Source organism: Cetorhinus maximus, chromosome 15 (assembly GCF_964194155.1).
Source record: "Cetorhinus maximus chromosome 15, sCetMax3.hap1.1, whole genome shotgun sequence".
Classification (NCBI taxonomy): Eukaryota; Metazoa; Chordata; class Chondrichthyes; order Lamniformes; family Cetorhinidae; genus Cetorhinus; species Cetorhinus maximus.
The window spans coordinates 56,478,858-56,503,614 of NC_135893.1; the positions used below are offsets into that span (position 1 = coordinate 56,478,858).

At 44.5% G+C, this 24,757-nt stretch overlaps 1 protein-coding gene across 1 annotated transcript in view; it reads right to left on the reverse strand.

Moving 5' to 3' along the window:
- Positions 1 to 2,479: 2,479 nt before the first annotated feature.
- LOC144690695 (heparan sulfate glucosamine 3-O-sulfotransferase 4-like) overlaps positions 2,480 to 24,757 on the reverse strand; it is a 215,839-nt gene continuing 193,561 nt past the window's right edge. The window contains exon 2 of the mRNA XM_078558440.1: positions 2,480 to 3,289. Coding sequence (XP_078414566.1) covers positions 2,647 to 3,289 — 643 coding nt within the window. The 3' untranslated portion in view covers positions 2,480 to 2,646. The remainder of the gene's footprint in view (positions 3,290 to 24,757) is intronic.

Here is a 24,757-nt window from a genome sequence, read left to right on the forward strand (position 1 = left end):
TATTTCATCTCACTCCTGACGTGTGCCTTGTAGATAGTGGACAAGCTTTGGGGAGTCAGGAGGTGAGTTGCTTGCTGCAGAACTCCCAGCCTTTGACTGATTTTGTAGCTGCAGTATTCATATGGTTGGTCTAGTTCAGTTTCTGGTCAATGATAACCCTAAGGATGTTGTTAGTGGAGGATTCAGCAATGATAATGCTATTGAATGTCAAGGGATGATGGTTAGATTCTCTCTTGTTGGAGATGGTCATTGTCTGGCACTTAAGTGGCGCAAATGTTACTTGCCACTTATCAGCCCAAGCCTGAATGTTGTCCAGGCCTTGCTGCATACAGGCACGGACTGCTTCAGTATCTGAGGAGTCGCAATTAGTGCTGAACATTGTGCAATCATCAGCGAACATCCCCACTCTGACTTTATGATGAAGGGAAGGTCATTGATGAAGCAGCTGAAAATGGTTGGGTTTAGGACACTACCCTAAGGGAAATCCTGCAGTGATGTCCTGAGACTGAGATGGTTGATCTCCAACAACCACAATTATTTTCCTTTATACTAGATAAGACTCCAACCAGCGGAGAGTTTTCACCCTTATTCCCATTGACTTCAGCTTTGCTAGGGCTCCTTGATGCCAAACTTGGTCAAATGTTACCTTGATGTCAAGGCAGTCACTTGCACCTCACCTCTGGCATTCAGTTTTTTGCCAAGTTTGGACCAAGACTGTAATGAGGTTAGGAGTTGAGTGAACCTGGCGGAACCCAAACTGAGCGTCATTGAGCAGGTTATTGCTGAGTAGGTGTTGCTTGATAGTACTGTCAATGAATCTTTCATCATTTTGCCAATGATCAAGAGTAGACCGATGGAGCAGTAATTGGCCGGGTTGGATTTGTCCTGCTTTTTGTGGACAGGACATAGTTGAGCATTTTTCTACATTGCTGGGTGGATGCCAATGTTGTAGCTGTACTGGAACAGCTTGGCTAAGGGCGCGGTTAGTTCTGGAGCACAAGTCTTCAACAATATTACCAAAATGTTGTCAGGGCCCATAGCCTTTGCAATATCCAGTGCCATCAGCTGTTTCTTGATATCAAATGGAGTGAATAGAATTGGCTGAAGATTGACATCTGTGATGTTGGGGACCTCCAGAGGAGGCAGAGATGGATCATCCACTCGGCACTTCTAGCTGAATATGGTTGCAAATGCTTCAGTCTTCAGAAGTGATGAGGTGCAGGTTCACTTCCGGTTTTTCCTCCCTCCTCAGCCCAGAGATACTGCGGCTAACTGTAGAAATGAAAACAAAATACCGCAAGTGCTGGAAATCTGAAATAAAAACAGTAAGCAACGTAAATACACAGCAAGCCTATGAAGAGAAAGGGCAGGTTATGACATACCCTGTGTGAATACAAAAATATTAGCAGATTAGTAAGCTTGAGGGAAAAAATAAGGTATTAGGCAAAAAGTAGAGAATTAAAGATACTCCATCATGGAGATGGACACCGACTACCTCCTTCTCTGGGATTGGCACACCTATTGATTCTCCCCTCTCCCTCCCCTTTCTCTTTCTCCTTTTTCCAACCTCATTAAAATGGTGTTATATCTTTCCATCTTCAGTCCTAATAAGGGCTGTACACTTGGAAACACTAATCCATCTTTTCCCTTTGCAAATTCTGATTGATATGTGTATTTATGGCATTCTATATTTTCATTGCTGATAGCTGTTTCTCTGGCTGTGATTAGCTAACTTAGGATAGGTGAGAACCTAACTAAATGTCCGCTACCAATTTCATTTTTTATTTTTCCCTTCTGCCATCTTCACAGTTGCACGACCTCCTGGAGGAATTCAAGATTGGACATTGGTTCAATACCAGTACAGAGTTAATGAATGTCTCAATGAATTATAACGAGTAATGAATTTATATAGTTCGGTTAAGTCCCAGATTTAATTTCCAATTTCATACTGAGATTTGCGATTGTAAAGGAAACCTCTGAGTGTGGAAGGAGAAACGTGACCTCTGGTTCCTGTTTTGATTACAATTATTGATGGTGCAGAGTAGAAGAAACTTTACTCTATATCTAACCTGTGTTGTACGTGCTTTGGGGGTGTTTTATTAGAGTGTAGAGAAAGCTTTACTCTGTCTAACCTGTGCTGTATTTGCCTTGGGATGATGATGTTCAGTGGCTGGAATGGAAATTGTATCAGCATTTACATTCCTCACTCTAATGAACACAAAATCCCTACACTAACTTCATTTTCCTTTCCTGTGATCCTTATCATGAAACATTGCACCTTGCATTCTAAAAGTAAATCAATCAAAGATGCACGTCCTGAAGGAGGCACAATAAAGATAGATTGAAGCTTCTTCAGGAGACTTTATAGGCCAATCTGATATGGGTGAAAGGAACTGCAAAAAAACCCAGCAAACTTGAGCTGAACTAAACACAACTCATCTTCAAAATAATTTCAATTCATAAGCACACAACCTTTGGTAATCTGTAATATAGCTTGAAAATCATTCCCTTTTTTATTAATTACAGTCTTAATAAAACTCTTCATTTCACAGGACTAACAATATAGTCTTATTATTTTTATATATTTTTTCAACAAGAAACCAATTTCTCTTCCCTCCTCCGTTTAACTTTAGTCTGATGATGTCCTCAACTAATTTCTTGATTTTCATCCTTTTCCCAATCAAAGTCTTCTCCCGTAATCTGATGGAACATGACATTGAAAGGCCGGTAAAACTTCCGTAGTCTGTGGATTACGTCGGGATCTATTTTTGGATGAGTTCTCCCCTTAGATTTGCCAAGGCACCTCGGCATGCTGCTATCCTCTGGTTTCTTCAGGCAAGGAAACCCCTTGGTTTTGTTGAAGTAAAAGTGTTTGTCCGTGACGATCCTCTTGAGACCCAAGAAGTCCTGCACTTTGCCCATTTCTCCAGCTGGGTCAATGATGAGCCTCTCCCCGCTGACAAAATGGATTTGGGAGAGGGGAAAAAATTGGAGCCAGTTCTCCAGATGCAAGGCATAGATTCCAATGCGGATAGCACTCCAAGAGGCATCGATCAGGCCCAGGGTCCTGTTCTTGAAGGCCAGAACTTCAAAGGTTGGAATCTCAGGTTTCTTGGACAGTGTCTGGGTATAGTCTGAAATGGCTCTGGTCACTGGGTTCCTGACCACTACGATGAGTTTAGTGTCCTTTGCCATTGAGAAGATTCGCTTTGGTGCCTCTCTGGTAACAAAGTAACTGGGTGTTTTCTCCATGGTGATTTGACCATCCAAGGTCTTGGGCATCAAGTTTCTAAAGACAAAAAAAAAATGGACTCATTTAGCACTGGATCTTAGTTTTATTTTACAGTTCCTTTCCCGTAACCCCCAGTGTCCGCCCCCCCCCCCCCCCCCCCCCAAAATCCCAACAGCTACTTGTACTGGAGAATGCACAGGCTCTTCTGAACCAATGTTCTTCCCTATACGTGAGCCTCAACCAACATTACGAAAACAGTTGTAGACAGACAGCAGATTACATAATCAGATGTGCACAAGCCTATGGCTGTAATACAGTAAACAAAGGGGGACAGTTTGTGCCTGATGAAAATGGACAGAAGGTGACTTATGATTTTGTTGCAACCTTTTCAATGAAAATAATAGCATCACATGGTTTACAAACCCTACACCATTTCCATTGTTCTTCATATATTCCATTTACATGATGTATGTATTCTTGGACTGCTTCAGTATCTGAGGAGTCATGATAGTACGGAATATTGTGCAAACCTTAGTGATCTTTTCCACTTTGAACCTTATGATAGAGGGAAAGTCACTGATGAAGCAGCTGAAGATGGTTGGGCCTAGGACACTACCCTGAGGAACTCCTCCAGCAATGTTCTGGGACTGAGATGTTTGGCCTCCAAACACCACAACCATCTTCCTTTGTGCTAGGTATGACTCCAACCAGTGGAGAGTTTTCCTCCTGATTCCCATTGACTCCAGTTTTGCCAAGGCTTCTTGATGCCACACTTGGTCAAATGCTGCCTTGATGTCAAGGGCAGTTACTCTCACTTCACCTCTGGCATTCAGCTTTTTTGCCCATGCTTGGACCAAGGTTGTAATGATGCCAGGAGCTGAGTGGCCCTGACTAAACCCTAACTGAACATTAGTGAGCATGTTTTTGTTGAGTGAGTGCTGCTTGATAGCACTGTTGATGGCACCTTCCTTCATTTGCTGATGTTGGAAAGTAGACTGATGGAGCAGTAACTGGCCAGTTAAATTTGTCCTGCTTTTTGTGGACAGGCCATACCTGGGTAATTTTCCCACATTGTTGGCTAGATGCCAGTGTTGTAGCTGTACTGGAACAGCTTGGTTAAGGGCATGGTTTGTTATGGGGCACTAGTCTTCAGTACTACTGCTGGAATGTTGTCAGGGTCCATAGACTTTGCAGTGCCTTCAGTTGTCTCTAAATATCACATGGAGAGAATTGAATTGGTTGAAGACTGACATTTCTGACACTGGGGACCTTAGGAGGAGGGTGAAATGGGTCGTCCACTCAACACTTCTAGCTGAAGATGGTTACAATTCACCATATAAAAGGGAACGATTGATTTCGGTATTGTACAGGGGTAGATAAGGTGTGACCAGTGGAGTACCTTACATTTTCCAAAGACTTCCAACAAGGTGCCACAGAAGAGGAGGTTACACAAGATTAGGAATCATGGGGTTGGGGGTAATTTTGGGTGTAATTGTCCAATATGATGGGAAGATTAGAGAAGTGGAATATTTTTTAAAAGGTCAGCAACTGGTAAATATTGGTATTCAGAGGGATTTGGGGTCTTTGTACATAAATCACAGATGCAATTAGGAAAGCAAATGGTTTAATTGAAGCTTTTATTGAATGGGGGGTATATGAGTAAGGAAGTCTTGTTGCAGTTATATAGGGTTTTGTTGAGATCATACCTGGAATATGATGTACAGTTTTGGCCTCCTTAAGTAAGGAAGGATATATTTGTCTTTGACTCTTTTGAAGATTAGTAATTTTAAACTTGAAATGTTAGCTTTATTTCTCTCTCCACTGATGCTGCCAGACCTGTTAGTTATTTCCAGCATTTTCTGTATTTATTTGATTTCCAACATCTGCAGTATTTTGCTTTTATTCAACGGATTTGGGGATTGGGTGAGAAAGTGCAGTGAAGTTTAAGATCAGCCATACCTTACTGAAAGGTGGAGAAGGCTCGAGGGGTCATGTGACTTAATTCTGTTCTTTCTTCTTATGTTATGATCTGGTAAAGTAGTTGAATGGTGCTGAACATTGTGCAATCATCAGCAAAAATCCCCACTTCTGACCTTATGATGGAAGGAAGGTCATTGATGAAGCAGCTGAAGATGGTTGGGCCTAGGACACTACCCTGAGGAACTCCTGCAGTGATGTCCTGGAGCTGAGATGACTGACCTCCAACAACCACAACCATTTTCCTTTGCGGTAGGTATGACTCCAACCAGTGGAGAGTTTTCCCTTGATTCCCATTGACTCCAGTTTTGCTCGGGCTCCTTGATGCCACACTCGATCAAATGCTGCCTTGATGTCAAGGGCAGTCACTCTCACTTCACCTTGGGAGTTCAGCTCTTTTGTCCATGTTTGAACCAAGGCTGTAATGAGGTCAGGAGCTGAGTGGCCCTGGCGCAACCCAAACTGGGCATCAGTGAGCATGTTATTGCAAAGCAAGTGCTGCAAGTGGAGCACAATTCTTCAATACTATTGCTGGAATATTGTCAGGGCCCATAGCCTTTGCAGTATCCAATGCCTTCAGCTGTTTCTTGACATCACGTGGCATGAATCGAATTGGCTGAAGACTGGCATCTGTGATGCTGGGGACCTCAGGAGGATGAGATGGGTCATCCCCTTGGCATTTCTGTCTGAGGATTGTTGTAAATGCTCCAGCCTTTTTCTTTGCACTGATGTACTGGGCTCTCCCATCATTGAAGACAGGAATATTTTTGGAGCCGCCTCCTCCAGTGAGTTGTTCAATTGTCCACCACCATTTATCACTTGATGTGGCAGGACTGCAGAGCTTAGATCTGATCCGTTGGTTGTGGGTTTGCTTAGCTCTGTCTATTGCTTGCTCCTTATACTGTTTGGCATGCAAATAGTCCTGTGTTGTAGCATCAGGTTGACACCTCATTTTTAGGTATGCCTGGTGCTGCTCCTGGCATGCCTTCCTGCACTGTTCTTTAAACCAGGGTTGATCCCCTGGCTTGGCAGTAATGGTAGATTGGGGGATATGTTGGGCCATGAGGTTACAGATTGTGGCTGAGTACAATCCTGCTGCTGCTGAAGGTCTGCAGCTTCTGATGGTTGCCCAGTCTTGGAGTTGCTAGATCTGTTTGAAATCTGTCCCATTTAGCATGATGGCAGTGCCACACAACACGATGCGATAAAGCAGCTTGGAGAGCCTGTTAAAGTGTTATTATGCACTTTGTTCTCCAACAAATAATGGGATGCTATGTGGCTGGGCATAGTCACGCTAACTACACACATTTTACCTTGCCAACCTCACAAGCCTGCATAAAATAGATGAAGGGGCCAAGCTTGAGAGAGTAGGATGCTGAGATGGTTGCAAATTCTGGGAAAGAATACAATTAAAAAACCAGTCAATAAGTGAGGTCTTTACAAAACGCCTGTGCATGTTCCCAGGGCTCAGCATTTTGGGTGTCTGAGCTATGCAGATTACAGGTTCAAGCCCTAATTTGTGCTGGGTTAGCTGATCTTGCCTCAGATGTTGCAGTGTGATTTAACTGACCTTAGTGCTTCTGGGCCAGGGATGGTAAATAAAATCAGCCAGCATTCCTGTTCGTGATTGCTATCTAGTGAGTCCTGTATATTGCCATCAGGTGAACAACAGTCCTCCTTAGCTGTTATACAGTTCACAGGGAAATAGGTTGTTATCAGTCACAATCTCAGTTCATTAATGCTTTCACAGTGTTCAGTACCATTTGGAACTTCTCAGATAATAAAGCAGTCTGTGCCCACATGCAGCAAGACCAGGACAGCATTCAGGCTTGGGCTGATAAGTGGCATGTAACATGCAACACAAATGGCAGGCAATGATCATCTCCAACAAGACAGAATCCAACCATCTCTCCTTGACATTTAATGATATTGCTGAATCCCCCACCGTCAACATCCTGAGTGTCACCATTGATCAGAAACTGAACTGGACCTGCAATATAAATACTGTGACTACAAGAGCAGATCAGATGCTGGGAATTCTCCAGGGAGTAACTCACCTCCTAACTTCCCAAAATCTGTTCTCCACCTACAAGCACAAGTCAGGAGTGTGATGGAATAGTCTCCACTTGCCTGGGTGATTACAGCTCCAACAATACCGAAGAAGCATGACACCATTCAAGCAAAGCAGCTGCTCGATAAGCATCAAATTGACCATCTTAAACATTAATTTCCTCCACCACTGAAGCACAGTGGCTGCAGTGTATACTGATTCACAAGATGGACTGCAGCAATTCACCAGTACTCTTTCAATAGCATCTTCCAAATCTGCAACCTCTATCATCGAGAAGAACAAACGTGGCCAATGTATGGAAACACCAGCACCTGCAAGTTCTCCTGCAAGTCTCACACCATCCTGCCCTGTTGCTGGGTCAAAATCCTGGAATTCCTTCCCTGACAACATTGGGTGTATCTACACCACATGGACTGCAGTGGTTCAAGAAAGCACCTCACTAACACCTGCTCAAGGGCAATTAGAGATGGGCAATAAATACTGGCCTTTTATAAATCGAGACAAAGCAATAGGGTGATTTCAAGCTTGTGCTAGAGCAGGGGAGAACAAGACCTTACATTTATGTAGAGCTTTTAATGTGGAAAAATGCCCCAAAGTGCTTTTTGGTGGCATAATCCAAAACTTCATGCTGAACCAAAGAAGCTATTAGGAGGTAAGAACAAAAGCCCAGTGAAAGAGTTGGATGCTATGGAGGGGAGGGAATTGGAGACATCATGGGTATAGGGTGGGAATTCCAGAGTGTTGAGATACAGGCGGCTGAGGCTCAGCCACTAATAGTGGGGCAAAGTAGGTGGGGAAAATATAAGAGGCCAAAGGCAATGAAGTGGGGAGTTCGGGAAGTTGAAGGTTGTAGGGCTTGAGTGCATGGAGATAGGGAGGGAGGAGGTCATGAAAAGATATAAACATAAGAATGAGAATTTAAGGGAGTGGAAACTGATGTAGGTCAGCAAGTCCAGTTGTGGTAGGTGAAGAGCACTTTGTGCGGAATCGGATAGGGACACTGAAATTTATGGAATGTGAAATATGGGTGGTTGCCCAAGAGAGCTTTGGAATTGTTGAGTCTGATGTTGATGAAGGAAAGAATGAGAGTATAAGCAACAGATGTAGTTAGGTGGAGGCAGAGATAGCTGATATCACGGGGTGCAGTTTGCTGGCCTTTGTGGTATGGGGACAGATTTTCAATTCTGAGTCAGGAACCCACTCGCTGGTTCAGTTCCGGATGCTGACAATGCATCGCATCATTGTCACTGTCTCAGTGCAATTTTCAAAAGTTTTTGGCCTGGTGGCAGGTTTGTGCCCAAATGTGGCCTGAAGGCGGGACACAGTCACCAAGCACCCTTTGAAAAGGTGAGTGGCAAATATTATTGGGCCTGCCACTTGCTGTGCAGATGACTGCGTAGCGAGAAGTATGGGATCAGGTTGGCGATTGTCTGTTGCTTTCCTGGAAGTCCTCACCAACGCTGTGGCGGAGAGGTGACAGGTTTTTTTAACTGCATCTGGCCAGAATAAAACGCTGCAGGAGACTAACAGGGCATGGCTGGTGGTGGCAGAGTAGGTCAGCAGTTGTGGCATAACCAGGAGGATGAAGGACCAGTGCCCAAGTGCTTCACTGACCTCATTAGATCTGGAAGGGTGAGTGGCCTCTGACTCTGTATACAGCAACATGCATCTGAGTTCAGCTGACTGTGTCCCCATATTGCTCCCTAACTTTGTCAGAGTGAGTATCCAGTTGCAACACTGAGATGTCAGCTACGTTCACATGTCAGTAAAAATGACAAGGATACATCACAGAAGCATAACAGCTCACTTAGTGTCATGCTGTGAGAATTAAGGGAGGGCAGCATACTCATACATCATTCTGCTCTCATCCTGCAGGAGAAGTGCACTTATAAACAACAGGAAATGGTGCATACCAGAGTGCCGGAACTGCATCAACTCAAGGCCATGGAGGATGCTGGACAATAGTGCAGGTGCCATCACAGCAGTCCATTGGCAATGGTGAGGCTTGAAGCCAGGAAGAGCAGGGTCATTTGATAGCTCTTTCCTCAGGTGGAGGGCATGTAAGAGTTTCCTCCCCAATGCGTGTTGTAGCTTGTCGCCTGCTGTCATCATCGCCCAAATGGGGTACGAAATGTAGTAAACTCTTGGGACTTCTCCGTGAGATGTACTGATCAGTAAATCTGCTTGGCACCAAGTTTCAAGAAGAATTTTGCACCTGCAAATCTCGGATTTAACTCTTCTAATGTAGGTATTTTGTAAGGACAACATTTCAAAGCTGCGTTTAAATGTCATGGATTGAGACATACTCTGAATGATCCATCCTTCTTTATGACAGTGATTGAACTGCACAAACCTGTGTGCTCTTGTACTCTTCTAATGATGTTGTCTTTCTCCATTTTGTCTAGTTCAACCTTCAGTTTGTCTTATATGTGGATGCTGCACTTATGTGGTGGATCAATTGATGGACGTGCATTCTCCTGCAAGTGTCATATTGCAGCTCCCTTGAAACTGCCAATTTTGTCGAAACATTCTGGATATTTTGATGTTTGATTGTGAACTGAGATGATAGGAGTAGTTTCTGAGGTTGATCTGCCTTGTGGTTCTAACTGATTCCATGGATTGTTACTACTGTGAGGTCACAAGATGCTGTGCAATTACTGGGCCTTTAGTTTCCACGATGTAGAACATCTGTGACACCCAGGAGGATTGACTGTACTTGCACTCCAGGCCTATGGACGCTGCACATGGAACAAGCGAATCATTGTATGCTGAAAGTTTCACAGTAGTAGGTTTTGCCATGGCCTTCCACATCTGTTGATACATGTTGTTTAGAACTCTCAGAGATAGTATGTTGGCAGTTGTCCCGTGTCAATCTTGGCTATAATAAATAGTTACCAGCTTTCTTAGGGCAGATAAATTGAATCTTGGCAAACATTTCGGACAGTGTGATGGCATCTATGTATCCTGCAAAATTGCCAATGTGAAACGTGCCTACCGCTCTTGTCTCGTTGTGCATATCATTGTCATTTTCTAGTTTGTCAGTCACCTCGTGCATATGTTTCTGACAGGGTAGTGGATGGTCATCCTTATTCCTTGAAGGCACCATTGTGTATGGTCTATTTGGATCAGTGCATGGCTCTTTGTAGCTGCATCAGCCATTGCTCTATTGCACTACCGCTGCCAATGCCCTTTCTGCTACATGCCGTGCAGAGTTGAAAATCTGGGCATTCCCTTGGTGTGTGCAGAAGTCCACATCTTCCTCATGTCTTGCCAGGTTTGGGTGTTCTAGTGAGTGCATCAACAATTGAGGTGGCACTTAGGACCTGTAAGCTTTCTCGACCTGTGAGGATCGCCTTGTACTTAAGTCCATCCTTGAGTAGCTCTTCAATACTATATGTTTTGAGCTTGTCTAGCAGATCGTTCTTGAATGCTCCCTTGGGAGTGGATACGATGACCTACTCAACAATTCTGTCTGCGAATTCTGGGTTTGAAAACTAACAGTACACATACCCTTTTATCTGCATCTGCTGATGAAGTGGTCTTTGGATTTTATGGGCTGTTGTCAAAATGACATGAACTCTAGCTGATGAATATAGAAGTTTAACATGATTCTGAACCAGTCTTCTAATGTAGTCCATATCTTTTGGGGACCCTTTAGCTCCTCTTCTGTTAATCCTGATGTGTTCATCCATGTGTAGACCTTCGTTCCCAATTGCTAGGCAAATTTGTATGGTTTGCTTGTCTGGTTCAGACACAGCTGAATGAAAAAACTATAGCTCTGTACGCTGTTTAAACATTTAGAATTTGGATAGTAGGTCAACTGTATCCCAATTCAAACTGGGGAATTTTATGGACATTCTGACAATACCCCTTTGAAGTTCTGTCCTTCTGTAACACCTAGGATGAATGTTGTAGTCGCTTTCGTATGCTTTTCCGAAGCTCTGCCCACGAGAACGAGTTGAGGCAGGAACGCACCACAGAGTAATAACATTTTTGCTTTTTATTCAAATTATTGTTCAACTCCCAAAGCCACCCATTATAATTGCAACCTTCTCTGGCCTGATTTGTGTGACAATTTTTTTGTTTTTGTTTGTTCGACTCTCCCTTGCTCACTATCAATCCAGCTCACACCTTGGTCACTTGCCTTTTCCTGACTCGGCTAACCCAGTGCTGGTCCTCTCAACGAGCTGACGCACTCTCAGAACTGACAGGCTGTGCGCTGCAATCTCACTACAAGGAATCCATCTGCTTACCAGTTCTTTACGTGAGCAGCAGCTAAGCACTGTGTCTCCAAAGCTTTTCTTCGCAGTGCATGCTGCATTTTTAACACTCTCCCACACTGTGACTTTGTTGCGGTCTGACCAAAACATCGAGGGTCTTCTCATGCCATGTAGCACGCTCTAAGGATGTTCGCCATGTCATACCTGTACTTAATCTTGCTGCCACCTGTCTTACCACCGCTGAGCACCATGGTCATGTTCTTATAATGGTATAATCCTTGGGCTTAGGTACTGTACAACTAAGGCACCAATCGCTCCTAAGGGATTTGGTAAACATGGTGTGGGTGTATTTATTAAGACTAAGCACATAAGAACAGTTATACATAGGTGTAAAGCTTGAACAGCTGAGTGTTGTGCTCTGCTGAAAGCAAAAGTGAGACTAAGACTGGATCTCATGACACATTTTCCTTCTAGTGATGCCATGCTGATATCTCCTAAAGGCATATTACAACAGGAGTCATGGGTTGGCATGAATTGGCATTATTGAGGAGTGGGCGAGGGTTGAAGGGTTGTGAGGGATCAAGGCCAGAGGGCCTAGTATTGAAAAAACCAAGTGGATCAAGTCCTAGAAAACCGGGACAGGTCTTTTAACCACCCCACCTCGGCATGCTCCTGTGAATTGACTTGGGGTATTTAATTACGTTAAAATCGCTCTATAAATTTAAGTTGTTGTTGTTGTCATTTGGTGTTAGATCCTGTGTACACCCTCACTCGGTCCGTGACACACATGCCAGTGTGTATCAGCCAGCACATTCCGCACCTTCTGTAGAGTGGGCAAGTGGATCCTAGGGAAACAGCTCAGTGAAAATTGATTTTAATCACGGCTTGAGTGCTAAACTGGCAGGTGCCTCTGTTTTAGCATTTACAGGCAAGTTAAAACTATGGTAATCAGCAATTAGAACCAAAATTGTGTGCTAATATCATGTGTCTCTAGCACAGCGTCTATTGATTCACCTTTTCAACAAAATGAACAAAAATTTTGTTCAACTGATTTTATGGTTTGTACTGTCAGTGCTAGTAGCCTCTTTTATCCATTAGCTGCAGAGGTTGGGGTTAAAATGAGTTTGGACAATCCCTACTAGTGGGCTAGCAAACTTACATTTATATAAGATCTTAACATAATAAAACAGCCCAAGATATTTTATAGGTGTGTTATGAAACAAAATATGAGCAAGTCACATAGGAGTAATTAGGGCAGATGGCTGAAAACGTAGTCAAAAAGGTTTTAAGGAAAGTTTTTTTAAAGGACCAAGGTAGAGGGGTGGTGAAGCTTAAGGAGGAAATGCAGAACTTAAGGACCAAGTGGTTGAAGGCACAGTCACCAGGGGTCGAGTGATTAAAGTCAGGGAAACCCAAGCCTGAATTAGAACAGCGCAGATACCTGAGGGCTGTGGGTTTAGAGGAGATCACAGAGATAGGAATGGGCAAGGCTATGGAGAGATTTGAAAATAAGGATGATAATTTTAAAATCAAGGTTAATGGAGAACCAATGTAGGTCAATGAGCACAGGCAATGAGTGAACAGGAATTGGTATGAGTTGGGTCACGGGCAGCAGAGTTTTGGATGAAGTCAAACTTAGAGAGTAAAGCATGGTAGGACAGTCAGGAGAACATCTGAATAGCTTGCATTTATTGCCCACCTCTAATTGCCTTTGAGAAGGTGGTTGTGAACTGCTGCAGTCCATGTGTTGTGAGTACATCCATAGTTCTGTGGGAGGGAGCTCCAGGATTTTGACCCAGCGACAGTGAAGGAGCAACAGTATATTCCAAGTCAGGGTGCTGTGTGATTTTGAGGGCAAATTGCAAGTGGTGGTGTCCCCATGAGCCTGTGGACCTTGTTCTTCTAAGTCCCAGAGGTTATGGTACCAGATGGTTTGGGAGCTGCTGCTGAAGGAACCTTGGTGAGTTGCTGCAGTATATCTTATTCATGGTATGTGCACTGGTGCTGGAGGGAGTGAATGTTTAGGGGGGTGGGGTGGGGGGGGGTGGAAGGGGTGCTAATCAGGTGGGCTGCTTTGTCCTGGATGGCATCAAGCTTCTAGTGTGTTGTTCCACTGCGCTCATCCAGGCAAGTGGTGATTATTCCATCACATTCCTGACTTGATCCCTGTTGATGGACAGGTTTTGGAGAGTCTGGAGTTGAGATACTGCAGAATTCCCAGCTTCTGATCTGCTCTGATGATCACATTACTTATTGTGACTGGCTCAGTTAAGTTTCTTGTCAATGGTGACTCCCACAATGTGATGGTAGGGGATTCAGCAATGGTAATGCTGTCGAATGTCAAGAGAAGATGGTTAGATTCTCTCTTGTTGGAGATGGTAATTGACTGGCACTTGTGTGGTGCAAATGTTACTTTGCACTTATTAGCCCAAGCCTGTATGTTGTCCAGGTCTTAGTGCATGTGGGCACAGATTCCTTCATTACCTGAGGAGTTGTAAATGGAACTGAGTGCTGTGCAATCATCAGTGATCATGCTCACCCCTGACCTTATGATGGAGGGAAGGGTATTGATGAAGGAGCTGAAGATGGTTTGTCCAGAACTGCTGCAACGATGTCTTAGAATTGAGATGATTGGCCTCCAACAACCACAACCACCTTCCTTTGTGCTAGGTGTGGTTCCAGCCAGCAGAAAAGTTCACCCCCCACCCCTGATTCCCAATGAGTTTAACTTTACTCTGGTTCCTTGATGCCACACTACTGCAAATGTTGCCTTAATGTCAAGAGCACTGCCTGTGCCTCTGGAATCAAGTTTTTTTGCTCACGTTTGGACCCAGGCCTTAATGAGATCCAGAGCCCACTGATCCTGGTGGAACCCAAACTGAACATCAGTGAGTAAGTTATTGCTGAGTAAGTGCCACTTGATTGCACTATCAACAACACCTACCATCACTTTGTTGTTGATTGACAGTAGACTGATGGATCGGTAATTGGCCAGATAGGATTTGTCCTGTTTATTTGAGGAGTAAGTTAAAACTGTCCAAACTTTAACACTAAATTAATATGGTAAGCCTTGTGATTATGTACTGTTCTACAACTGGTTAACATAAAAACCCAATTGGCCTGTAAATATCCTTCAAGGAGGAGAACCATCCCTAGCCTGGTCTGGGCTACATGTGACTTCAGCTTCACACTGTGCCCTCTGAAATGACTTAATCAAGCCACTCATAAATAATTCTACAAGGACTGAAGTGGCTCAAGGAGAAAGCCTACCACACTTTTTCTCTCGTAGTAATTGCCAATATGGCCCACATCCTGGACAAAACGTGTAAATTTTAAAAAGTCATACTGGTGCAGGAAGAAAGTGCATTATTGAGACAGAACGAAGGAAGCTTTAACTTGCACCTAATGTATATTATACCTGACCTGGGAGAACTCAAAAGTTAAGACATTAATTTCCATCAATGATGTCTTTTGGCACAACAACCACAAATTTCTCCTTCCCCTATCCTGTAGCCTCTAATGATCCACTTGGCATGGACCTTTCTCTTATTGCCCCAGGTTATATTCATACATTATCTTTTACCATTCTTCCATAGCATAATTTTTAATTTATCCTTTTGTTCTATCTCTGCTCTTCTCTATGTCATTTAACTTTCCCACTTGATTGCCCCTCAGTATATAGTTTCAGTCAAGCATCATTAAATCTCCAAGCCCCGCCATTCTCCCTTCAGTATAATGACTTTTTACAGCTGTGTGACTTACACAAGCTCGAAACAAAAATTTGCTGATTCATTTTTTAACTCTGAGGGCCAGATATGTTCACGATGTAAAGCGTGAGAACTCCCTGTAATTTTCAATGCAATTAACAATTCATTAATGGAATGGTGGGAATGTGTGCATGTGAAATATGTGATTCCTGAGAAATTCATTTATTCAGTGCAATAACAAACTCACAGCCAATCACAACGCAACAGCAATAATAATCTTTTAACATTGCTCAGATGGCTAAGGTGTGACTGAGCTGTTGGAAATCTCAAATCACTTGTAGTTTGGCTGTGGATGTAACCTTCAATAAAAATGAGAATTGAGAAAATGCCCATTATTTTTTATTCATTCATAGGATGTGGGTATCGCTGGCAAAGTCAACATACATTGCCCATTCCAAATTTTCCTTAAGAAAGTGGTGGTGACCTGTCTTCTTGAACTGTGAGACTATTTGGTGAGGGTATTCCCACAGTTCTCCAAGGGAAGGTTTTTCAGCATTTTGGCTCAACAATGACAAAGCAACAACAAGATTTGTTTCCAAGTTAGGATGGTGTCTGAGTTGGAGGGGAACTTGGAGGTGCTGGTGTTCCCCTGTGCATGCTGCCCCCCTGTGCATGCTGCCCTTATCCTTCAAAGTGGTGGAGCTTGTAGGGGTTTGGCAGGTTCTATAAAAGAAGCCTTGGCGAGTTGCTGCAATGCAGCTTGTAGACAGTACAAAGGAGGGAGTGAATGTTTAAGGTGGTGGACAGGGACAGATAGAACAGGCTGCTTTGTCCTGAATGGTGTTGACCCTCTTGAGCCTGCTTTGTCTTGAATGCTTGATTGTTGGAACTGTACTCATCCAGGCAAATGAAGAGTGTTCCATCACACTCCCGATTCTTGCCTTGTAGATGGTGGACAGACTTTCGGGAATCAGGAGGTGAGTTACTCACCACAGAATTACGAGCTTCTGACCTGCTCTTGTAGTCAATGTATTTATGCGGCTGATCCAGTTAAGTTTCTGGTCAATAATGACACCCAGGATGTTAGTAGTGGGTATTTGGTGATGGTAATACCATTTAATGTCAAGAGAAGGTGGCTAGACTCTCTTGCTGGAGATGGTCATTGCCTGGGACTTGTGTGGCAAAAACATTACTTGCCGCATATCATCCCAAGCATGGATGTTGTCCAGGTATTGCCGCATGCGGCCAAGCTCTCCTTCATTTTCTGATGAATTGAATACTGTGCATCATCAGCAAACATCCCCACTTCTGGCGTTAGGATGGGGAAACTGAAGATGATTGGGCCTAGGGCACTCTCCCGAGGAACCCTCCTACAGACAGTGTCTTAAGGCTGAGATGATTGGCCTGCAACAACCACTCCAGCCAGTAGAGAAGTTTCCCCCCGCCGATTCCCATTGACTTCAGTTTTACTAGGACTCCTTGATGCCACATTGTTACTCGCCCCTTAGCTCTGGAACTGTATTATCAATTCTTGGATTGAGGTCATAATGAGGTGTAGAACCAAGTGGGCTTGGGGAAACCCAAACTGCGCATTGGCGAACATGTTATTGGTACGTGTGGCTTGACAGCAGTGTCAAGGGCACCTTCCATCACTTTGCTGATGGCTTATAGTAGGATGATGGGACTGTACTTGTCCAGATTAGATTTGTTCTGATTTTTGTGGACAGGGTACACCTGTGCAGTTTTTCAGTTTGTTGGCTAGATGCTAGTGTTGTAGCTGTACTGCAACAGCTTGGCTAAAGGCACAGCTAATTCCAAAGCACAAGTCTTCAGAACTACAGCCAAGATGTTGTCAGTGTCCATAGCCTTTGCTGTATCCAGTGTGCTAAGCAATTCCTTGATATAATATGGAATCAGTTGAATTGGCTAAGGCTGGCTGTGATTGTTGGGACCTCTGGAGGAGGCTGAGGTGGATCATATACTCAGTGTTTCTGGCTAAAGGTGGTTGCAAAACTTTCAGCTTTGTCCTTTGCACTCAAATACTGGGTCCACCATCTTGGAGGGTGAAAATATTCACAGAACCTCCTCTTCCCATTAGTTTTTTAATTGTCCACCACTATTTCGGACTGGATGTGGCATGACTGCAGAGCTTTGATCTGATCCGTGCTTAGTTTTGTCTACAGCATGTTGCTTCTGCTGTTGAGTGTGCATAGTGTGAGTTAGGACACAGTTTTGAGTGATGTCAAGTTTAAGGAAAGTAGTATATGGGTGACTGACCAGGAATGAGTTAGAATAGTCAGGTCTATAGGTAACGAAGGCATGGATATAGGTTTTATGGATGAGCTGAGGCAAGTACTGAGTAAGGTTCTTGGAGGGTATCCTCACTGAAGATGGGACTTCATCTCCGCAAGGACTGTGTGATGGTCACTCCTACCAATACTGTCATGGGCAGATGCACCTCATAGACCCAGTCTAACAGCTATGTCCTTTAGGACTCGGCCAGCTTGGTCAGTAGTGGTGCTACCGAGCCACTCTTTGGTGATGGACATTGAAGTTCCTCACCCAGAGTACATTCTGCGCCCTTGCCATCCTCAGTGCTTCTCCAGGTGATGTTCAACATGGAGAAATACCAATTCATCAACTGAGGGGCAGGAGGGGGGTGTACGTGATAATCAGCAGGAGGTTTCCTTGCCCATGTTTGATTTGCTGCCATGAGATTTCATGGGATCCGGCGTCAATGTTGAGGACTCCCAGGGCAGCTCCCTCCTGAGTGTATACCACTGTGCCACCATCCCTGCTGAGTCTGTCCTGCCGGTGCGCCAGGACATAGCCAGGGATGGTGATAGTGGTATCTGGGTCATTATCTGTAAGGTATAATTCCGAGTATGACTATGTCAAGTTGACTAGTATGTGAGACAGCTCTCCCAATTTTGGAACGAGCTCTCAAATGTTAGTTAGGAGGACTTTGCAGGGTCAACAGAGCTGAGTTTGCCATAGTCATTTCTGGTGTATGGGTGGATGCTGGGTGGCCTGTCTGGTTCCATTCCTTTGATACAACTGAGTGGCTTGCTTGGCCATTTCAGACAGTATGTAAGAATCAACCAAATTGCATTCTGTGCATCTGGAGTCACATGTAGGCCATACCAGGTAAGGATGGCAGATTTCCTTCCCTAAAGAACATTAATCGATAGTGACCTCATGGTCATCACTAGGCTTTTAATTTCAGATATTTATTGAATTCAAATTCCACCATCTGCCATGGTGGGATTCAAACCCTGGTCCCCAGTGCATTACTCTGGGTCTCTGGCTTACTAGTCCAGTGACAATACCACTACGCCACTGCCTTCCCCTAACTCTCATCACCTGCCTCACCCAATCTCTCAGCTATATCCTTCAGAACTTTTGATGCTACCCAGTCATTGTCTTTCATATGGCTGGGGACCACATCAAGGTGGTCAAGCCAGGATATTACACCAGAAGTGACGGTGTGTATTGCTGTAATACCTCCTTCATATTTATGAGTCAGGAATTGAGTAATTGTGTTCCATGGTCTGTTCTGGGTGACCACGTTTGCACACAGGAGAGTTTGTAATCTTCCATTTGTGCATCTAGAAATCTGAATCACAAGGTGCAGAAGAGGCCCTTTAGCCCATCGAGTCTTCACCAACACATGAGAAACACCTGACCTATCTACCTAATCCCATTTACCAGCATTTGGCCCGTAGCCTTGAATGTTATGACGTGCCAAGTGCTCATCCAGGTACTTTTTAAAGGATGTGAGGCAACCCGCCTCCACCACCCTCCCGGGCAGTGCATTCCAGGCCGTCACCACCCTCTGGGTAAAAAAGTTTTTCCTCACATCCCCCCGCCCCCAAACCTGCCCTTCACCTTGAACTTGTGCCCTCTCATGACTAACCATTCAAGTAAGGGGAACAGCTGCTTCCTAACTACCCTGTCCATGCCCCTCATAATCTTGTACACCTCGATCAGCTCGCCCCTCAATCTTCTCTGCTCCAACGAAAACAACCCAAGTCTATCCAACCTCTCTTCATAACTTAAATGTTTCATCCCAGGCAACGTCCTGGTGAATCTCCTCTGCACCCCCTCCAGTGCAATCACATCCTTCCTATAATGTGGCGACCAGAACAGCACACAGTACTCCAGCTGTGGCCTCACCAAGGTTCTATACAACTCCAACATGACCTCCCTACTTTTGTAATCCATGCCTTGATTGATAAAGGCAAGTGTCCCATATGCCTTTTTCACTACCCCACTAACATGCCCCTCCACCTTCAGAGATCTATGGGCACACACGCCAAGGTCCCTTTGTTCCTCAGAATTTCCTAGTGTCATGCCATTCATTGGATACTTCCTTGTCAAATTACTCCTTCCAAAGTGTATCACCTCATACTTTTCAGAGTTAAATTCCATCTGCCGCTTATCTGCCCATTTGACCATCCCATCTATATCTTCCTGTAGCCCAAGACACTCAACCTCCCTGTTAACTACCCAGCCAATCTTTGTGCCATCTGCAAACTTACTAATCCTAACCCCCACATAGTCATCAATGTCGTTTATATAAATGATGAATAATAGGGGACCCACCACAGATCCCTGTGGTATTCCACTGAACATGGGCTTCCAGTCACTAAAGCAGCCTTTTGTCATCACCCTCTATCTCGTACAACTAAGTCAATTTTGAATCCACCTTATCAAATCGCCCTGTATCCCATGTGCCTTTGCCTTCTTTATAAGTCTCCCATGTGGGACCTTGTCAAAGGCTTTGCTGAAATCCATATAAACTACATCAACTGCACTACCCTCATCTACACACCTGGTCACCTCCTCAAAAAATTCAATCAAATTTGTTAGGCATGACCTCCCTCTGACAAAGCCATGCTGATCAAACCTTGCCTCTCCAAGTGGAGATAGATTCTCTCCTTCAGAATTTTCTCCAACGGTTTCCCTACCACAGACGTGAGACTCACTGGTCTATAATCTCCTGGTTTATCTCTACAACCCTTCTTAAATAGCAGAACCACATTAGCTGTTCTCCAGTCCTCTGGCACCTCTCTCCCCCCCCACCCACCCCGTGGTCAGAGAGGAATTAAAAATTTGGGTGAGGCCCTGCGATCTCCTCCTTTGCCTCCCTCAGCAGTCTGGGACACAAATCATCCGGACCTGGAGATTCGTCCACTTTTAAGCCTGCCAACATCTCCAATATCTTGTCACTCCCTATATCAATTTGCTCAAGAACCTTGCAGTCTCTGTCCCCGAGTTCCGTACCCTCATCCTCATTCTCATTCTCTTGGGTGAAGGCGGATGTGAAGTATTTGTTCTGCATCTGCCATGTTTTGTATGGATGCGGTTTAGGGATGCCCATGAGCTTCATGGGAGGTCAAAACCAGGGACCTTCTGTGTCGGGTCTTTCACGAGGTGTTTATTGGTGAGTTCTTGTGAGGACCATTCATTTTTCCAAGCTTCAGAGTTGAAATCGCATTGCTTGAGGTTGTGCGCATGGGCTAAAGTGACTTCAGGCATAGGTGAGGGATGTTGATGAGGTCCTGGCGGATGGGGAGGCATTTGTTTTCCTCAATTCGCTTGGATTCACAGAGAGTCGTTGTGTCATGGCAGATTGGTATGTGGGGTGCTGGTGCTGGGTGGGTGGGGCTGATGTGTGCCAGCATGGTTAGCCAGGATGTTGGGGTCGACCTGAGGGCTCCAGTGATGCATCTCATTGCAATGTTCAGTTGAACATCAACCAGTTGAGTGTGGTTACTTCTGGTCCATACCGGTGCACAGTACTCAGCCACAGAGTACCCAAGGGCCATTGCTGCAGTCCATAGTGCTGTTACTGAGGCTCCCCAACTGGTATTTGCAGTTTCTGCATCACGTAGACTCTTGACTTCATTTTCATGGCTACCTTCTTCAGGTGGCCTTTGAATTGTGTGGTCCAGCTTCACTCCAAGGTAGGTTGGACTGGGGTCATATCGTACAAGGTTGTTGCAGAAGGCCATATTCAGAGTTCAATTAATATTCTTGTTTTCAAGTTGAAATGCGGTGACTGTTTTGTGGGGGTTTGGTTTGAGCCTCTATTTCTGGAAGTACTCAGACATGGTGTTGAGATCCTTGTTCAAAGTGGACTCGATGTTGTCGAAGGTGGCTGTTGGCTTTGCCAGGGCAAGATTGTCCACATATGCAAATTTGCATGATTTTGTTGGTGGCATGTTGCTCATGTAGACGTTGAAAAGCATCGGTGCCAATACTGATCCTTGTCGCAGTCCGTTGTTGAGGGATCGAGGTGAGCTGACTTTGTCACTAAGATGGACACATAGCCATCTATTGCTCAGCATCACCCAAAGCAGTCATAGTGTTTTGGGGCAGGGGATGATCCTTGAGTTTCAACATCAGGCCTTTAATCCAACCATGTCATAGACTGTTGACAGGTCTATGAAGGCTGCACTGATCTTGAGTTTCCTCTGGAAAACAGCCTCAGTGTGTGTGTTGTGAGGGAAAGAGCTTGGTCGCAGCAACTACATTTAGGCTGGAAGCCCACTTGTTCTTCAGGGATCATGGCCTCGACGAGAGGGCTGATTCTCTGTAGAGTGATATGTTCTAGGAGATTAAGTCGTGCACAGATGTGATATTGGTCAATAGCTTGCTGGGTCGTCGATCGGCTTGCCAGATTTTAGTATGGCACAAACCATTGTCTCCCGCCATGCTTTTGAGATGCATCCTAATCCAATGGCTTTGCTGTACAGTTTCACAAGCCACTGGAATCCCTTTGGGCCTAGTTGTCAGAGAAATTCCAGGGGATACCATCTCTGCCAGCCACCTTCCCTTTCTTCATTACTGTTAATCCTCCCTTCACCTCATCTACGCTGATGGGGTGGGGGGCTTATGGAGGGATCAAGGTCATGGTCCAGTGTAGTTGATGATGTATCTCTCTCTTGGTGTTCTTGTTGAAAGGTCCTTATGCTCTTGCCACCAATTTAGAGGCTATGGAGTTGGGCTGGACTTTTGGGGTCCAGTATTCCATAGGATGTGCGGCTCCAAGACGACATAGGAGGGCCCAGGCACAGCAACTAGAGTGTGTGAAGTCCAGGCCTTCAAAGCACACAACCCATTGCTGGCACCTGGTAGAATCTAGACACTCAAGCAGACCTTGGCAACCTGTAGGCCACCAAACTGATTGTATTTCCAGTGCATGTCCTGGGTCTCCTTTATCCAGCAGGAAGTATATTCTTCCTTGAAGTCTCGGGGATGCCCTTTTTGGCAGCGGTCAGGAGACCAACAAACCAATTATAGCATTCCAGGATCGCAGGGATTCGGGTCACCACTTTTTCGACTGCTTCCCTATAGCAGTCCCAGTTGGCTTTGGCCAAGTTCTAACATGGGATTCGTTTTGATGAGATCACAGGGATTTCAATACTGACATGAGTGATGATGAGTTGGCAGTTGGGGAAGTCAGAGTATTTTGTGGTATGCATGTAGCCTGTTCCCACTTTGGCCTTTGGACACAATGGTGAATTCCAGGTTGTAGCCTCATTGCCAATGGGCAGAGTGGAAAATTGCTCATTGTTTGGGATCGAAGACCAGCTTCAAGTCTTCTTCAGACATCCAGCCTGTGGGGTCTTGGCCATCGGTTTCATTTTTATCATAACCTCACATAGTGTGGTGGCTGTTAAAATCACCAATATATACAGCTGGGATTGTTGAACTTGGAAGTGCTGGATTCGGCCATTTAGAGTTAGGAGCTTTATACACATTAGTGATGTGCAGCTTCCATATTTGATGGAAGTGGTGTAGGTGGCTTCTTCTTCAGTTGCGGGAAGGGTATTGAACTTTGTAATGGTGTTCTTTACATATGTGACCAAGTCACATTTTGAGTAGTAGTGACTAGTCATGAGGTTATATACATGGATACAATAGCGGTAGGCCTGTTTGGCCATTGGATACATGGGTGTCTTGAAGTGCAAGAATGGCAATGATGTGCGTCTTCGAGATGTCCCCGAGATATTCGCACTTTGCCCGGGAAAGTCCTTCGATGTTATGTTGTAGAATTCTTATTCCAGGATTGACCTGCTGCATTGCTTGACCTGAGAAAGGGCCACACTGGTGACTTGAATTATCATTCTGAAGATTAGGAGATCAATGATTGATGCTTGGTCTCCAGGTTGATGGCATTTGTCGTGATTTCTCACTTAACGGTGTGGGCCATGTGAAGGGCTGCCATCTTCCACTCCTAGTTAATGATGGCCATTGAAGTCTGTCATTCAGGGTACTTTCTGCAAGGTGACTAACTCTTATGAAATAATGTAAGGGACATTTGAACTGTGGAACTGACAGGTGACCATAATATGTGTTGGGGGTCTGGTGCAGTTCTGGTGACCATAACAGCAAGGGTGCATGAGTATGATGCCGGCCACAGTACACATGCTCACAAAAATAAACAGAGCCAAGGATAATGGGAGACTCCTAGGCTCAGTATTATACAGGCTGACCTAACAATAAGGGACGAAAGACAGTCAAAATAAGGGACAATCCCTTCAAATACGGGACAGCTGGTCACCCTGACTTTCTGTGCCCTTGCTGCCCTCAGTGCTTCATTCAGGTAATGTTCAACATGGAATAGCACTGATTGAGTGACAGAGGGCAGTAGATTTCTTTGCCCATGTTTAACCTGATGCCATGAGACTTCATGGGGTCTGGAGCTGATATTGAGGACACCCAGGGCCACTACCTACTGCCTGTATACCACAGGAAATACCCAGGGATGGTGATGGAGGAGTCAGAGTTATTTCTTGAAAGGTATGATTCTGAGAGTATGACACTGTCAAGCTGTTGCTTGACTAGGTTGTGGATCAGCTCTCCCAATTTTGGTACAGGTTCCCAGACATTAGTGAGGAGAACTTTAAGGGTCTACTGAACTGAGTGTGCCTTTGTCATGTCCAATGCCCAGGTCAATGCTGGGTGGTCCATCCAGTTTTATTCACTATGGTGGTTGTAGCAGTTTGATACAACTGAGTCACTTGCTAAGCCATTTCAGAGGGTGCAGTTAAGAATTAATAACAATGTGGGTCTGGAGTCGCATATAGGCAAGACCAGGTAGAAATGCAGATTGCTTTCCCTGATGGATTTTTGTGAACACTGGGTTTTTGCAATAATATGGTAGTCCAATGGTCATCATTACTAGGATTTTATTCCAGATTTATTTAATTAATTGAATTTATGTTCTCTAGCTATTGAAGTGGGATTTGAGGTCATGACTTCAGATCATTATTACAAGCCCCTTGATCATTAATCCAATAATATAACAACTATACTACTGTACTCAATTGATTACAGATCCTGCAGTGCTCATAGCTTCTGAGATGGAGAGACACAAGTCATGGTAGCTGACCATGACTCCCAATATATGAAAATGGCACAAATGTAGCAATATATCACTGACAGAATCAGCTCCTGTCTGGTACATTGCAACTTGCACGTATCTCAGTGTCAGCTCCTGTCCACATACAGTACAGAATGGATAATGAGAAGATTCATT